Raw genomic sequence first — 19,013 nt, forward strand, 5'->3', positions numbered from 1 at the left:
ACATGCTTGGAAGGGGAGGACGAGGTGAGTTTGTTGCAGTCTGCAGGCTCCCCACTAGATACCACTAAATCCTACGCACTAGTCCTTTAAGCGAAGCTCTAACGGCCAGTTCACCCTATTTGCATGTAACTGTGCGTGATGGCAACCTCGCTGAACTGCTGCAGCTGGCACGCCTGTGGTGTCCTCACAGCCTGCATTCCTGTTGTGGGGCGGCTGCTGAGAGTTAAGTTTGCAGAAGAGTTCTGAAGAGAAGAAAAGGCAATCAGTGATTTTCCCCTTCGTTCAGCGAGGGAGGGAGAAAATGAAAAACTACTGCTCAGCACCCTTTTTTTTTTTTGTATGTCTGTGACATATTCTACAGATATAAACAATGAAACTTTAGTGACAGGTGTCATACTGCTGGTATGATGTTGAGATCATTGTCAACAGATCATTGTCACTATGTATTTTTGCTGAAAACTGTGCACATCACACAAAAAATAGGTAGCTCTCTGAATCTGAAGGGTGGCTGCAGCTGTGTGTGACACAAGTTTGAGCAGTTTGGCTGCTCTAATAAACATGTACTGTGAACTGGCCATAACCTGCCTCACAGCTGTCTTATAATATTATGTATCACCCTATATTCACAGTTAAGGTTAATCTACAAAATATGGATGAAACAACATTAAAGGAAGAATTCTGCACTTTTCATGTGGATGTCCAATCATTTGTTGATGGTTAATATAGTCAGCTGAGGCAATACATTTTCAACCAAGGAAACTGACTCCTCCTGCTTGCTGAGCTGTGCCAGCAGAGCCCACATGAACTATGATGTACTATGTATAAGCTTCCCACACCCCTGTTGCTGTGTATCACCAACCTAACCTGAAGCTATTACTTTGTTAGCCAAAACATAGTGTAGGTATGTTAGGCAGACTCCCTGGCTCACTAGCAATCCAGTAATGTCACTGGAGAGTGACGACAGAGAACAACAGATTTTGCAGCAGGAGAACCCAGCTTTCGTGGTCAGTGCATCACACACTGATGAATTAATTGCTTCAACTGGCTACATTTACCATCAGCACTGACTGGACATCCACATAAAAACTACCAAATTTTCCCTTTTACAACTTCAAACCATTTGGGGTGTCATCCATGTTTTAAGTGAATTTCAGATCTGCCCCTGACATTTCTCCACATTTTGTTTACAGCTTTTGCAATAAGTGCTCTGTTGCTTTGGTTCACTTCACTTTGAGTTTTGATTACAGCAATCTGTGTTTGTGAATTTATAGAAATATGAAATAGCTGTCTTATCCCACATTTTTCCATCCATATGGGGTTAGGTTTAGATTTCACCATACAAAACAACTAAAAACACAGTTTAAAAATGACCCACAGTTCTTATTTTCACTCGGCATGGTGACTATTAGCATGATTTTTGTTATTGCATTAATTACCATCATCATCTTATAATTTTTCCTGTGACTTTTTCCTATGCTAAGAATTCTGTTTTCCCCACAATGTTTGAGCCTTATGTAAAAATATACATTATGGTATGTTTTGTCATATGTGATGTTTGAAATGCTCTGCTAACCGCTAGATGGAAACATTCTTTATGAAATCCACTGTTCTCTTGTTCTTCCAGTTTGACATCCCTCTGTTTGTGTTGTCAGGGCCGAGGCGGTAAGGGCAGCATCTTCGTGTGGGCGGCGGGTAATGGTGGAATGCAGCGTGACCACTGCGGCGCAGACGGTTATGTTAACTCCATCTACAACATCGCCATCGGCGCTGTCTCTCAAAAAGGGAAGCCCGCCTACTTCGGCGAGCCCTGCCCCGGTGTGATGGCCGTCACTCTGACAGGGGCCGGCGTGGGAGGCTCACTACCTCTGGTTACTGTGCGTGTACCACCTAACACATCTAACAACAGTGTTTACCATTAATGAGGTCGTATATGTGTGAGTGTGCGTGTGTGTGTGTGTGTGGCAGCAGCCCTGCTCTTTGGCTCCTGTGAGCTGTGAGAAGCCTGTTAAAGAGCAGCCACTGGTGTGATATTTATAGAGGCCTGCCAAATGACCTAGGTGACTGCTGGGCACACACTCACACACACACGCAGACACACAGAAGCAAACGAGTGTTAATTGGAGGTAAAGCGTGGCTGTAGTGGCTGAGAAAGGGAGAGGAAGAAGCAGAGGTGTTGATGGCGGAGGTAGCAGTGAAAAGCCGAGAAGAAACGCGGTGCCAGCTCCAGGGCTATAGAATGAGAACGGCCAATTTTATCAGTGTGATATCACCTTTGTCTGCTGGGGCGCCTGGCCTCTTCCAACTCACATTAGGAGGTCATCAGACTAGACACAAGTTGGTTTTTTAATTATCATTACTGTAAAACTGTGTTGACGTGTTCTAATGACAGAAAAAAACTATTTCAGATACAGTAGCTGCTACAGTGTGGGAACTCTGCTGGCCTCATTTGCCGCATTCTTTTCCAAAAACCTCCCACAGAAATCCGATTCAGAGGAGCAGTTGAACAGAACAGCTCATGCGCATCCATCTTCATACTCTTTGTGCTGATATGACTTCTAGCAGCGTCTTGTAACATATTTGGTTTGTTATCCCTCCAGGTCACGGTGACCAGCATCAGTGATGGCTGTGTCACGCGCTTTCCAGGAACATCCAGCGCTGCTCCGATGGCTGCAGGGATTCTTGCTCTGGTCTTGGAAGTAAAGTGAGTGTCTATCTGTGCAGTCGTTCTGCACGGCAGTGATACTGCAACAAGAAATGTGATACCTTGAGTGTGTTGCTCAAGGACACATCAGCAATGTGGATGCTCTTAATGTCTGAGGGGATTTGATCCCCAGCTGTGTGGTGTTTACTTTGATTTCTTGTCAAGGTTGTGATGATTGATTGGCTCTGTTTTGTGCAAGTAATGGTATTGTCACTCTCATTTTATCTCATATTTAAAGCTACTACAAGGAACTTTCGTATTGTATTGATTTTGGAGGCCCCTGTGGACAAAAGTGGTAGTTTTTCCACTGTAATAACCACAAAATATAACGTCAAAAATGAAAATTTCTAAATAAAAATCTCCTCCTGCTTCTTTTTAACTGACTAATCTAATAGTCACTGTAACTTTGTCTGGGAAAATGTAAACACGGGCTTGTTTCATCTGATTTAAAGGAGAATCTAACCAAGTGGCAGGCATTAAAAATAATTATATAGAAACAGACGATCTTCTTTTGGATGATCTTCTTTGCTTATGTAGGTCTTACAGAGGCATCAGTCATAAACTGAGACACTTTGGTAACAAGTTAAAAACTCCTTGTAGTAGCTTTAAGGCCACATTTCCCACGTTCCCCCTGTGCTATCTTTTACAGAAAGGTTTTTGCTATTTTCACCCACGTCCCTCATTAACACATTGTCAGACGGCTTTGTTAGAGGAAATTTTCCCATCAGCCCTTTTTTTTGCCTTCAGTGTGCGTTGTTCCCAGAAAATCATCATGTTCACCTCTGTTTTTTTCTTGAAGTGCAGTGCCGTCCTCCTCTTTTGTGCAGTAAAGCAGTCTCCCTTTCTGCTGTAAATCAGTACAAATCTAATTTGGGAGAACACAAACCTAAGTGTTCAGTTCAGCAGCAATCTTGGAACCTGTTGGCTATCATGTGACAGCGATTTAGCCTCTGGGTTTTCTGGATATCCTGCTAACAGATATCCAGGCCAACACTTCCTCTTATGTCATTGTTTACAGTCTGATTAACAACTTGAGAGAAGAGAAAGGAATTACATGCTAACTTCTGTAAACCTACAATCTGTATACAAATGCAGATTTTTTTTTCTTTTTTATAAAAGCTAATAAAAGGTTTAACTGCCATCAGATCAATGCCTTTCATGGGATTCATGTGATTGGTCAGTTTTACTCAGACTAAAAATGAAAACGAGTGGGGCTTTTCTATTGCCAGTTTTAGCTGTGCTGAGTCAATCTATGCTGCCCTGATTTGCATTTCCATTACCTTTTGAACATGCCAAGCTGTGTTGAGTCACATCTGAGATGGAGCAAAGCACACCCGACTTTCCTCCAATCGGTCCTGTGATGACCACCCCCTCTTCTCCTTAAACAAGCATTTTATGCTCAAATCATGTCTGTTACATGAGGAGACTAGAGAGAAAGACATTTTAAAAGTCTCTCTGTGTGTTCAGCTCTCAGTACTTTTGTAGCTTCTAACTGAATCTCAGAGGTTTGAAGTTTGTTTATTGTGAAGAATGTTTAGGAAATTAAGTTTTTATTTGCCATTTTACAGCCGCTCGAGTCAAGCTCAGCTCATTTTCAGTTAAAAGACACACCCTCGAGCGGGTAGCCCTGTTGTAATAAAGATGCAAATCCCTGCCGTGCTTGGCTCGTGTGCCGAGTCAAAGGGAGTCAAGTCAAGCCAGCACATATGGAAAAGGGGTACAGAATGCTTCTGATACCAAAACCTTGTCCCTTGCCTACAGATTCTGTATTCAAATGCAGATACCAGTTTATAGAGGTTAGTTCAACAAAGCTCCAACTCATAATTATTAGGCACTAGCACTGTGGGTTAGGAATGGACTGGTTTGCTGGTCAGTTAGTCAAGCACTTTGGTCCAGACTGAAATATCTCCAAAAACCAAATTAATGGGTGGATGAACCCTAATGACTTTTGTAATCTCTTTTTTTAATTGTTCAAGATTTTGGTTTATGACCAAATCCCTGCAAAACTAATAGTCTCAACTATACTTTGTGTATAGTGCTAATTTGCAAATGTTAGCAAGCTAGCATGCTCAGCTAGCATGCTAAACTAAGATGGTGAGCATGGTAGACATTATACCTGCTAAACAGCGTGTTAACTTGGCCATTGTGAGCATGCTGACTGTAGTATTTGTCTTAAAGCACCACTGTACCTAATTAAATCAGCCTCAAAGAGCTGCTAGTTTTGCTGTAGGCTCTTAGCCTTGTTCAATTCTGTAGCCAGTTCTCCCTCCTCCTCCTGTTTTGTGCAGTAAAGCAGCAGATCTCTCTGCTGTACAGTCCAGCAAAGCGATTTACCGATCCTCTTCAATTAATTTGTTAATCACTTTGTCAATTATCAATTAATTGTTTCATGTGTAAAATGTCAGAAAATAATGAAAAATGCCCATCACAGTTTGTCAGAGCCCAAGGTGACGTCTTTGACATGACAGTCCAACGCCTAAAGCGAGAGCAAATGTTTTATAATTTGTATACATTTTATAAATCCCTTAAACAATTACTCAGTTATCAAATTATATAAGATTACTTTTTCAACTGATTTATCATCTAAATGACGAATCATTTCAGCACTAAAAGAAAAAGAATTTTCACATTAGAATTCTACACCTTGCACCTTTGAGGTGTACCTCCTGTCTCTCCTCCTGTTTCCCCTCCTCTCTGTTTGTATTTTCACTCTCTCCTTTGATGTAGATCATCTATTGCTCCTCTGTCTGAATCTGCAAATATATCTCCTCGCTCCTTTTTCTTCCTCTCTCCCTCCTTTGTCTCGTCTGCCACTTCCTTCCATTTCCCAAGCCCCCTTTTCCTTCATCCCTCTTAACTCGCCAGCTGTCGGTGTGGCCTCGGGCCTGGTGTTTTGTGGTGGTATCAGCGGCGTCTACGCCTCCTTCATGTTATGGATGGTACTAGAGGCCGGCTTTACTGCTCCAGCTGTCATGCCGCGGCGTCTCAGTCTCAGTCGCTTGGCTGTAAAATGGAGCGCGGGTCCCCTGGGCGAGGCGACTCCCAGGACATTACTGTTAAAGGCTTTGTCGTGACCCGCTGCTACTGACTAAACTATATATCACCTCTCTGGCTCGGATCGGCAGCATTCAGCTCACGTCTTTATGGAGCTGCTTTCTCTCTCTCTCTGTCTCTGTTTCTCACACTTGCTCATTCTGTGTCTCACTCTTTCTCCCCACATTTCACACAATCACACTCGCTCATATATTCTGCCATACTCTCTCTCTCACATGCAAACATGGAGTTTTTTCTTCTCTCTGATCCCCATTCATCAGAGACAACCTGCCTCATATAGAGCATCCACAAGCACCTACGCATTTGTATACAGAGACACACACCGTTTTATTTTCATGCTACCGAAATGTCTCCTGAATTGTACTTTTGTCAATGTCAAATTCTCGAGAACAATATTTAGACCATCTCAAATGAAATCAGATCAGGTTAAAGTAGTGGTTCCAAACCTCCAAAGGGGTCCCAAGGCTAACCTGAGGGGCCATCAGATAATTAAAAGGATAAGAGCACCTTTTCAGGCCTAAAAAATCCTTAAATGAATCAATCTAAGGATGAAAAAACTGATTTTTCTTCCACTTCTCATAGACACCATTGCTTTACTTTAAAGGGGTCGCAAGCAAAATATGGTTGGAACAGTGGGGTTATGTAGACCAGAGGTTGTATTTTATTTCTCAGCCAAGGACCCCTTATAAGATAGAAAATAAACTGGGCCCGACTCATATACAGTATGTCCCTTGAAATAATTTGATACAACCTTTTCTTTTAAACATTTCTGTTCAGTTATGTGAAAGAACAACACAAGTGTTTCACTCTGAATGCATACATAAAATGAAATGCAGATTCTGATCATTTTAAATAATATACAATAAAAAAATCTAAAATATATTAATAATATAAAATAAGGCTAATAAAATCAGAAGAACGATATGATGCTCTTAGAAATGCCACTGATCCCTATTTGAGAACCACTGATGTAGACAACAGTTATTACATATTCCAAGCTAAAATATTTCAACAATCATTAAATGGATGCCATGTGTGTTTTCCTTTGACGTCATGCTCAGGGTATGAAACTCAAGGCTGTTGTCAGCAGGATAATGACTGGGAAGGATAGTGGCTGCTGTGTTCTTGGTTGTAAGTCATATAAACGCAGAGGATCTGTCAGGTATTTTTCATTGCACCACTTCCTGGTTGATCAGCAACTGAAAAGACAATTGATAGTGAAAATACAGTGAAATAAGGCCATATTTCAAGAACAAAAACAGCATATTTGATGACCCATTTGTGACCCTGAGACCACAGCTAATGTCAGCATCCAAGCTAACCGTGTGATAGTGTTACGCAATACAATAGGAAAGATGTACACGTTTAAAGGTCCAGTGTGTAAGATTTACTGGGATTTATTGGCAGAATATGGGAGAAAATAGTCACCTGAAAATAAGTATTGTAGTGTTGTAGTGTGGCCCCGTTTTGCACCACCATGTTTCTACAGTAGCTTAGAACGGACAAACCAAACACTGGCCTTATGTGTTTTGTGTGAGTTTCATGGCCACTTTACGTTCTCCAAAACATTTTAAAAGGAAAGAGAGACGAGGTGTACAATCTGCAAGCTCACCTCTAGATGCCATTAGATCATACACACTGGTGAATGAGGCCTGAAAGCAATACGCACAAGATGTGATAGAAAACTGACAATAAAAGATGGGAAAAAAATATATAAGAATATGTATAATATGTTATGTAAAATGAAAGAGCTGTACAGATTGTGTGCAGGAATGTGCAAAGTTTTCACCAGAGGAATGTGCAAAAGTTCACAGTATGAAGTATAAGTGTTTATGTTTAGTGTTACTTACCAAATGTTAGCATGCTGACATGATAAACTAAGACGGTAAACATGTCAAACATTCTGCCTGCTAAGTATCAGCATGTTAGCAGTGACATTATGAGCCGCTTAGCTTTCTGACGTTAGCTCAAAGCCTCTTCAGCTACAGACTCGTAGCCTTGATAATAAGTCTAACTCTACCCCAGTTTAGATTATAAAGCACAGCACAATCCAACTCACCCCTACTGACACACATGCCTTTTTATTAAGTATCGTATGTTGACTTGCTGTATTTGCACATACCTGCGGTTCTATTGATACATATAATCTGTTTATTTTTACTTGTTATGTAGGGTTATTAGATTTCAGATTTAATCCCTCTGTCAATCACTTTGCTAACTCATCTCCACCTCCATTCTCTCTTCACGCAGCTACACTCCTCCACAATCCCAGCATTTGTGTGTCTAATGAGAAACGCTCAAAGTTTTCTTGCAATCTTTTGCTTCATCTTTTGTTAATTTGTCAAAAAAGCGAGCCGGCAGGAAAAAAAAACGCAAACACAGTGACTGGGGCTCCACAGCATCTTATCACGCCGTGATGAGATGCTAAATGTTTATGAAATTGCACAGACTTGGAAACGAATCATCTTTGTCATGTCTGATACAGTGTGATGTGAAGCTTTTCTGCTGGGATTAGCGGATATTGCAACATACAGTGTTGATATAAAATGGCAGAGAGCCTAAATGGGCGTACAGTGTGTTGTTGTCTATGAGAATACCCTCGAGTGTTTTGCTGCCCCGACAGTGTCAGGGTGTCAGTGTCTATCTGTCTCTCTGACACTATGTTGGCCTGTCTGTCTCCATCCATCCGTCTTGACGCCTGTCCAACAAACCATCAGGGTAAATCAATTCTCTGCCTGTCCTGTTTGTCAGTCTTTCTGTCTCTGAGTGTTTGTTTGTTCACTTTATCACCGCGCCAGCCCCTCTGTCACTTTATCTCTCTTTCTTTCGTCCATTCATTCAGCCAGTCTATCCATTTGCTCAGATTGGAAGCAGAACATTTGGTTTTACTGCGATTCCACCTTATGTTCTGGGATTTGTTCACCTGCGGGTGTCCATTTCACTGCCCGTCCCTTCCTGCTAATACTGAGTGTATTTAGGCTGCCTGGAAAGATGGATTGTATCCTCCTTAACCCCAGTCGCTCTGCGCTGTGATCAGGTGAACTATTTTGGGCCTCCTTTCATTCAATCACAGCATCAGTTGAAATGTATGAACAACCTTTTAACCCCCTTTTGACCTGTAGCAATTTAGTGACAGGAGAGATCAAAGTCATCCACTCTAATGCTCATGTTAACTCCATGGAGAGTGATAATAGTCCAGCTGCATTAAGCAAAGTAGAAGGACTTTGTTACGTAAAAATAGTTGCTAATGGATTTTATAGTATGGCCTCTCAGTTCTTAAAGTATACTGTTGAAAAATATGAGAGATGACCTTTATATAGCAGTGGTTTCTATTTGGATCTCATAAAGGTGAAGTTTATTTAATTTCATATATACATACAGTAATCCCACACAAAAACTGTCAAACTAAGGTAACTAAGTAAGGTATTCTTCTTTCTATCTTATTCTTAGATATTGAATTATCTACGGTACATGACAATTTCATCATGGGAATATAAACAACATAAAAAAAAACTGCACACCAAACTCAAATTTTCTATATTTCTTTACTTGTCTTCTCCTACTTCTCCTTTTACTGCCTGAGTCCATTGAATGAATAAAAGAAATAATGTATACAGCGTTCTCAGTGGGGAGTTAAAGGAGTAATCAGCCAGTGATCTCAGTGGGGTGAGTGCATAGAAAAATGGATGCACTCGCTCTAATTGGTCTTAACTCAAACACACACTCACACACACATTTCGTCCTCAGTGAGGGCGCCTCCTGCGCTAATGTTTTTCATTTGAAATGCACTGAAGGTCACTGGCATGTATGACCTCTCATACAAATATACAGAGCTTAGCCATACATGAGGTGATACCGGTATACTGTACACAGCTGTGAAATTTACATTCCTTTCTACATTAGCTAATGTGGCCCCTGTGTAATGTTGGATTCAGGACATGTGACATTTCCAAATTAAAATATTTAAAACACTAGATATAAGTCATATATTTTGTCAAGTTGTGTACTTACAGTATCCCTAAATGTTTCCAACAATATTCAAACCCAGAGAAATAGGCAATTTATTCAAGGTAAGAGTGCATTTCTTTCTAGTTGCTAGTTGTTGTAACGTCACAAGACACGTTGGATATATCAGAAAATGAGGAAGGCAGCCAGCGAACATGACCAAACATAACGTGCGTAAAACTTAAATACAATAACTTGTCTGTAAACATGATTTCTGCCTGAGTCATGTCAGATAGATTTTCATTGGCAGCGGTGGTTGCTGAAGAATGAAGACAATGACTCCCATGAATCCCGTGGTTATGATTAAGGGTGTCACAATTTTAACATTAATTTAAAAATCAATAAAAATGAGATTTTAACATCCATAATCAAAATCAAAGGCATAATCAGTGATTCTGAGTTTTTTCACTCTCCACCCACACCTGCTTGGAGCATCCAGTGTGTGTCCGAAGTAAAAAGCAACACCTGAAAGACGACACACCCTATACCATTTACTATACCATGATGCTCTTAACGAATCAATACGCAACAGCACAGCCAATGCTGCTAAAAGAAGGCATTTAAATCGAAAAGTATAATTTGAGATTTGAGATTTATTTATTTTTAAAAAATGGGACATACATATTAATAAACATTTCCATGTAAATATGTTTGAGATTGTAACCAAGGCTAATTTCAGTCTCTAGTCCCATTGGCAGGTTGGTTGTTCACAGAAAAGAAGGTAACAATAAGAGAAATATTAATATAGAAAGAGATTAGAAAAGAAAAGGGGAAGAAAAAAAAGAATTTGATCAAAGAAAACAAACAAGGCAATGAAATAAAAGGCAGTAAAATGATTGACTTCAGGCCAGACTTCTTCCACAGTGATAAAAGTTTGTCAAATATTAAAGTATAATTGATTTGTGATCTTAAAATCGAAGTCAAATTGTATCATGTACTTGGAGAATCGTGACAGATCTATTCACAGTGTCATAAATCTACATCTGACAGAGACCCTTAGCAGCAGAACTTACATATTGTGTTTAACAAGACTACCAGTCATTACTGGATATCTATTAGCCGTTCATAATTCAAAAATCACTATGAATCATTGCACAGTTACTTCCTCAAAGTCAAACGACGTCAAGAAGAAAATGACTTGTATGCTAGTAAGTAAGGGTGGCTAGGGTGCACAATACACACAAAAAAAAAACCTTGAACATGCACATACAAATAAGTATAATGATGGTATGCTGTATATAGTATGGGTGCACCAGAGGTGAGATACAGACACACATACACAACTCCTGTACTATACATGCACAGGGATTTATATATGAACACCTTCAAACAGTATAAATACACAATATGCAATCCCCAGAACCCATTAATTTGTGTGTTATAAACACACGGTGCTCACAAACACACACACATACACACACAAGCTTAGATACACTTGCAAACACAGAAATATACAGACATAAATACAGACATATGGATCCAAACTGCCCCTGGTCTTACAGTACTATTACACAAACACACACACATACATTCTCGAGTGTCTGTGTGTGTGTGTGTGTACACATGTACTCATTAACCACAGAAATCAGGGCTACGCCGGTGGAGTGTATTTAAAGGAGATTGCAGGCATGCAGTTATTGGACTTGGCCTAATTGATAAACCCATTAGTAACACTTGTTCAGATAACATGGGAGGAATCTCAGTCTGCTCACAGTCGCTCCAAATGGGTTCACTTAGGCTTAGAGTGCAGCACATTAAGAGAAGATTACAGAGCGATGTGGAGCGTCTTAGCAGTCCACGCCTCGCTACTGTGAGATTAATAGCGACGAACTCAGGACAGAGACGGAGAGAACATTGGACTCTGACACTCCGTGGGGTGGGGACGGTCTCTGTGTGTGTGTGCACTTGTGGGACTGTTCTGTGTGTCTGTATGAGTGTATGTTTTTCTGTACTGTATGTGTGTGTGCCTACATGTGATTTTCTGCAGACAGTGGGTGATTGGCCTTCTTATGTGAATATGTGAATATGCATTTGTGTGTGTGTGTGTGTGTGTGTGTGCCTTTATTTCTTCTGGGTGTGTGTCTGTGTCTCATTATGTGGGTGTTTCTGTGCTTCTCTGTAAATGTATATCCATATGTGTGCTAGTTTTTCCTGCCTTTCAACTAAAGCTGCGATGTGGCTAAATGTGTGATCTAAATGCAAAGTGTCCAGGCAGAAGATGTGTTGCCTGGGAAGAGACAGTGGGGTTTAAACTGCTGCTCATCTTGTACCAACACATTATACCCTGCTGACTAACAAGCTTCACCGTTAGTGATATCTCCATGACTTTCTCTTAAAATATAAAGAAAAGAACAAGAAAATTGGACAAGGTGTGCTTATGTTAAGCAAGCACTAGGGAGAATGTGAATGCATCACCTTCTTCTGGCTGTAAATATGTCCATGACACACGGTGGAGTGATGACTGTTACTGATTTGGACATTTTCAAGCCACAAAAGTAAAATAATTAGAATTTTTTTCCCCAGCTATTGACGCTAATTCAAACCCAAACTCAGGGTATTGATCCAACACAGTCAGTTCATGAAATAGTCACCAGATTCAATTATACTATCAGATTCGTGTGCAGGTGTCAACTCAGCAATAATAAATATGCAACAACTGGTTTGACTTTCAAACTAAAGCTTGCTGAGAAAGATTTCAGTTTACGGTTGCAGTTTCGTTAGGTGTAGGCAACAAAATAATGCTTGGTTAATAATTTGCATTAAAAAAAAACTTTGTTCTTGAAACAATCAACATAGACTAATTGTCTTACATAGTAACCAGAACCTGGATTCCTTGGTCAAAGTCAAAGTGTTTGACCCCATCTATTCCGTCCTCCTCCCTGCACAAATTTCCTTGCTCTTTATATGACATTTGGTCTTATACTTATTACTTACTATCTTATTTTCCGAAATATAAAACTCATGAACATCTCTGTGTGGAACTTGATACAATTTATGTAAAATATATTACATAATTTGAATTTACAATAACTTGTGCAATAATCCACTGTGCAATATATACAACATTGTTATAACACCATTACATATGATTGTTCACATATTGTAGATAAGGCACATACACCTTTACTCACGTCTTATTGTACACATTTGTTATTCCTATTGTTATATTTTCTCTTTTATGTATTGTAGTATAATGTATATATTTTTTACATATTTCTTATTTATGATTTTTACAACTCTCTTATAATTCTCTATGCTTATATATTTCCTATTCTTGAACAGGAGCACATGTAACATTTCCCCCCCGGGGATCAATAAAGTATTTCTGAGTCTGATATAAGCTAATAACTAACTATACTATCACTACAGATAGATAACTTTATTACTGCAGCTGTAAGTGAGGGCCCTCATATGTCAACAAACCTTTTTTTTTAGACTATAATGCATCAACCTCATTACGACTGGAGCTGCATCACATTCAATATGTATAATACATGTGACACACACAGTACATTACAGGCCCTATGGAAAGCACTGACTTTCTCTCTGCATGAAGGTGTCTGTCACCTTTATTTATTCCCCAAACAAAACCAAAGTGCTAAATAATGTACCTCCATCAGCGATGTTTTAAAGAGCTTTTGCTAAAAGTTAGTTGATTAAAAGATGTAACGTCAGTCCTATTCCTTGGTCCTTTTGCTCATTATCAAACTTTACACGCCCCTGCAAAAGTTCAGAACAAATTTCTGATAAAAAGTGCAAAAAATAGATGTTCATGTACCAAATCAATTAAACAGATGAACAGAAAACTGCAGTTATTGGGGAAATTACCCGATGGAGTTAATGTGTTTGGTGTGGCACAGATACCGATCTGAGGAGACTGTCCTCCCAAGAGAAACGACAACAGCAGTCATTTCAGCAAAATGCAAAAGCAACATATTTTTACTTTCAAACACACAAAGCAAAAAAATCTGCAGAGCTCATGTCTTTATCTGCTCTGACAGATAAGTCTGGCCGCCTTTCCATTCAGACAGAATTCCACTAGCCTTGGATCCAGCTGGGCCATTCACAAGCATTAATTTAATATGGGGTGAGTTCCATGCAGTGATTGACAATGGAGCGTCACCAGTGTATCGTATGTTTTGTTGCTCTGATTGGTTGTAAGTCAATCCAGTTTTATCCTGAGGCATTTTGGTCAAGCCTCCTACCAGCTATATGAATTATGACAAGAAAAAAAAGGAGGAAGTCAGATGATGTTATGGTCAAATCATAGGATGTTAACACAGACTCAACATTACATTTTATAACCATTAGCATGATCATTCCTTAACGTAACTATGTGATTGTTATTGAATCTATGACATTAGATCCCCTAACTTTAATGGCATTAGTAATTTTAACCCAGGCGACCCGAATCTTAACTGAAACTACATTACTCCAATCCTTAACCATAGTGTTGTCACATCACGAGAGAGATTTAATTTTCACCAGTGATTTGTAACGGTTTCAGAGGGCACTGACAAAGAAATTCATCAGATCAGAAAACATTTTTATGTGTGGTTCTAAAGGGCAGTTACAAACAACAGATCCAAAGGATAGATTAGATATAAAGCTCCAGTCAAACTCTGATTCTCAGAGTAAGAATTGTAAGAAAAAAAAAATTATGTGATACTGAAATTTCCAAATGTCACATTACAGTCAATATGAAATAGAATTAATGAACAGTGCAGTAAATGTGTGATCAAATCTTCAGACCCTTACATAAAACTAGAAGTAGATGACATTGACTGGATGATATCTGATTTGCAAAAGGCAATTACTGGAAAACTGATTGATCCCATGTTACATATTTTCATCTTTGTTACTGCTTCCAGCATTGCAAACATGCAGTACATTGTGTGAAAAAGAATTATGTGGCTTGTGCTCCCTACAGAATTTCATTTTCGATGGTTGTTTACCAGAAAAAACTGTTGAGTGTGATTCTTCTAAATGATCGGGAGCTGACAGTGTTTTCCTCTGGGTCCTGATCTCTCTCTCTGTCTTCACCCCTTCATCTTTCTGTCCCCTCGATTGCCCATCTTTCGCGCTCTCTCCCCTGGGCTGGACACTTTGTCCTTGTGCTCCGCTTCTCCTCCTTCTCCTCCTCCTCCTCATCGCTGTCCTCCTCCTCCTCCTCCTCTCTGCCTGGGCCCAGTGTGAGTGATAAATTATTCGTGGGCATGCTCTGAGGGCCCAGGGCTGCTCATTCCTGCACACAGAGGACTAGCATTGATCCGGCCTGTGGTTCAACTTAATTGGAAACCCAGTTACACCAGCTACAGACACACTCTGACACACACAAACACAGCGCGCACACACACATGCACGCACACGCACTTCCAGACGTGCCATCTACTGTAAAGCAGCATTAATACACACATGCACCATTGTACAGTAATACACCCGTGTATAGGTGCATGGATATTACAAATGTCAACATAATTACACAACGTGCGCGCGCACACACACACACGCCGGCAATCCCCACATGCATTCATGCATTAAAGTGTTACAGAATTAACGTCTGCCTAAGTAGCAGCCACAGTATGTGTGTTTTATGATTGAACATTACACGTATGCACATAATAGAGTATCGTGCATGCACATGTTTCCTATGCACAGACATACAGCTACTGTGTAGGGGGGACCAGGGGCAGTTGTAACATTTTTTACTTTTTCCTTCATAACTCTCAGACTACTTGAAATACACAAGTCATCTTTTGATATAAGAAACATATATATTTGCTCAAATTCATTTCTAGATTTCTGACCCATTTACCCGACCAGGCAAGTGAAAAAAAACTTTCTAGATAATAGAACTAGATTTGAATTATTTGAACTGAGTTAAAGTAATGTTTCAGTTTAAATTTAGTGAAATATGGTACTTTTTTAAAACAGAAAAATACATCAACTCTTAAAGACAAGGTGTTCACATTGGGCCATGTGGCTCAGGGGCAATTGTAACACAGTGTTTCCTGCAGCTCTGATAAAAGCGTGTGTGCTAGCTAGTTGTACATAAATTAGCATAGGTTGTTCATGTTCATTTTTAACTAATAACCTTTAGATAAAATCAATGTATGTTTAAATTTGCAGTCATATAAAATTTAGACAGCTCAAGAAACATACTTTACATCTAAAAAGTAATTTCCATACATCAAAATCATTTTTTTGTTGAAAACTTCTAGCTTGTTTCTGATTGGAGGAATTGAGTTTGTTAAAACTGGGCCTTGGTACAATTGCCCCCAGTCTCCCCTACACATACAATCATACATAAACACACTCCAACAGTAAAACTCTGAAATTCACACAGATGCATGATCTGACACGCAAGGACACGTAGATGGACACAAACCTCTGTACACACACATGCACACACACCCACACACACATACACACTTTATAGTTACTAAGTCTGCATTCTAAGCAGCACTAAAGAGGAGTAACAGTCCACAGTGGAGCAATATGGAGGCCCAGGGTTATCGATTGGGCTGAGACACTGACTATCATACAGCTAATAGATTACATCAGACACATCGGAGCGGCTCAGTCAATGAGGCCTGATCCTATTAACTGGGGATTTGTAAACAGTTGTGTGCTCACTGTGACGGCTGCTGTGCTGCTTTGTGAGCCTTGGCGAGGGGATGAAGGCTGTAAGGGTCTGGAGGAGGAGGAGGAGGCTCGTATATCGTAGCACTCTTTCCCAATCGCCTGTGAGCTGCAGCCCAGTCATGTTCGTGAGAGCGCTGGACAACAACATCCTTTAATTTTATTGTCTCTGTAACAGTAATGTCAGTTTGCAGTTCTGTTCCTCCTGTTGCTGTCCATCCTTCAGAAGAAGCCAGTGGTTGCAATTATAATTTTGCAGTGACAGCTTTACAGAGTGACATAAGACATGACAGGAGACATGACGCCTTCACTGCTTTTGGGGAAAATGCAAAGTTTCTTTGTTATTTCTTCATGCATGAGTTAAACGGATGATTGATGGATGAGATTCTAGAAAATACATTTCAGCTTAAAGGTTTGGTCAGACCAGCGTTTAAAACGTCACTTTTTCATCATTTTAATGGAATCAGTGTCATCAGTGAATTTGGTTGCTGAAGTAAAGTAAACCAGTGCAAATCTTTCACAAGTATGTCAACTTGAATTCTTCAGTTCAGCTCTTTGCCTTGTGAATTCATTGACCAATAGTGAATCATGTTGACATTGCTGATTTTTGAAGAAACAGCATTTTCAAAGCAGACATGTTGACTCATCATAATGTAAAAACGTGACGAATGACTCTGCGCTGATCAAGTGTCCCACTAAGACATGACAGTGTGTCAGTGGGACAGCATGCACCATACCAGGAGCCTAAAATGGAATTCAGCACGTTACCAGCTTTGCACTACATGATTGTGGCCAAAAGAATTTAAAATAACAATATTGTCCTGATGCCTATGAGAAATTTCAAAGTATTATATTGGTCAGATTCATCTTTCTTTTCTTTCTCATTCATGTTTATTGTGTGAACCTGAGTGAAGGGTGTAAGTGGAGAGAGTCTGTAACCGTAACTATACAGACATGATTTTGTGCAGCAGTAGCAGTGACACACTGTTGCAGTAGCTAACTACCTAACTCGTTACTGCTTCGCGACATCATGTCAGTGTGTGTGTGTGTGTGTGTGTGTGTGTGTGTGTGTGTGTGTGTGTGTGTGTGTGTGTGTGTGTGTGTGTGTGTGTGTGTGTCTGGAAGGTGTTGGAGGAGGGAGACTTAGCAGGAACAGAGAGAAAAGGAAATGGTTTGAGAGCATACAGTATGTACAGTAGCACACAGTATTATTCACATTATCATTATGTGGATTATTAACATGATATCAATATAAATACATACAGATCTTGAATAAACAAACTAGATTGCAAGCCTGGAGCTTGGACAGCTGTTGCTGGCTAGCAGCATGTTCTCTCTCAGCTACAGTATAGCAGCTCAAGATGTAGCCCTGCACGTAGTCACTATACTGTAAGATTCCCCAAGGATGAATGGATGAGCTTTGCTAGGACACTTTTGTGGTGTGACCAGGGCTTTTTTTTTAATTAATACTGTAGAGCATCATTATGCCCTCTTTGTAAAGAGGGCCGCAGTGGAACCCTAAATATGGCAGATGCACCACGCCTGGAGATGTTCTTCGTACCCCGCTAGTGACAATATTCGATCAGGTGTGTGCAGGTTGCACATGATGACATCGCCAATTATGTGTACTTTCATCACTTTTTCATTTTGAGTGCATATCAATATTAAAAAAGTGAACTTTACAAATAAAACACCCTCCATTGTCTTGCTGTATTGTTATGTATTTCAGCTTTAAAGGTCCAGTGTTTAAGATTTAGGCAGATCTATTGGCAGAATATAGTGAAAATTGAATACTGTATTCATAAGTATGTTTTCATTTGTTTATAATCACCTGAAAATAAGAATTTTAATTTTTTTATACCCTTGAATGATCTCTTTATGTACAAAGGATGCAGGTCTTCTTCCACAGAGTCCTTGAAGACATTTTTGGTGTGTGTGCCTTTTGTATTCTAAATACATTGGAAAAGTGTTTGTATTAAATATAATCACATATAGCATCTCTTAAATAATTAGGGGAATTACTAAACAGGAATAACGGCTGATCCTTAAAATCATCTTGAAGGATCTTCTACTTCAGTTGCAGACCAAATTTCATAAATAGTGGTTCTGTGCTTTTTTTCCAGCCAAAACAAAATCGACAGGAGCACTGATACAAAGAGGTAGTGCAGAGAGAAAACAAAGTCCCACCTCTATAGGAGAGAAACCTCACAAGTTAACAGCTCAGTTCATCTTAAGTCCATTACAGCATAAGCAATACTTCTGTTTAAGCAGCACTATGGTAGATGCTGGTCGTGGGGTTTTCAGATTAATTTCGAGGCCTAAACCTATTCACATGTCCCTTCAGGGGCTGTGCGGCACAGACGAGTGAAAACATTAAGGGAGAGAGAGAGATAGCAGTAAACCGGCTTCTCAGCCAACAGTGTGTTTTTAAGAGCAAAACGACTTTTCCAAAATAAATAGATCTGTGTCGCGGACTGCTAGGAGGGAGAAAAGCCCTCGGTTCAATAATTAATTCCCGAGTCGAGGGTTTTGGAGAGCCGCTGATTGGGCTGATTCTTTTTTTTATTCTGTTATGATACAAAGGAGGCCGTTTGAAGTAATTTGTCCCAGA

General features: G+C 39.9%; 1 protein-coding gene across 1 annotated transcript in view; it reads left to right on the forward strand.

Moving 5' to 3' along the window:
- LOC146321064 (furin-like protease kpc-1) overlaps positions 1–19,013 on the forward strand; it is a 248,404-nt gene that overhangs the window by 148,760 nt on the left and 80,631 nt on the right. Inside the window, exons 11-12 of the mRNA XM_084726094.1 lie at positions 1,653–1,874; positions 2,598–2,701. Coding sequence (XP_084582220.1) covers positions 1,653–1,874; positions 2,598–2,701 — 326 coding nt within the window. The remainder of the gene's footprint in view (positions 1–1,652; positions 1,875–2,597; positions 2,702–19,013) is intronic.

This window comes from Lutjanus erythropterus, chromosome 9 (assembly GCF_056507025.1).
Source record: "Lutjanus erythropterus isolate fLutEry1 chromosome 9, fLutEry1.hap2, whole genome shotgun sequence".
Taxonomy (NCBI): Eukaryota; Metazoa; Chordata; class Actinopteri; order Lutjaniformes; family Lutjanidae; genus Lutjanus; species Lutjanus erythropterus.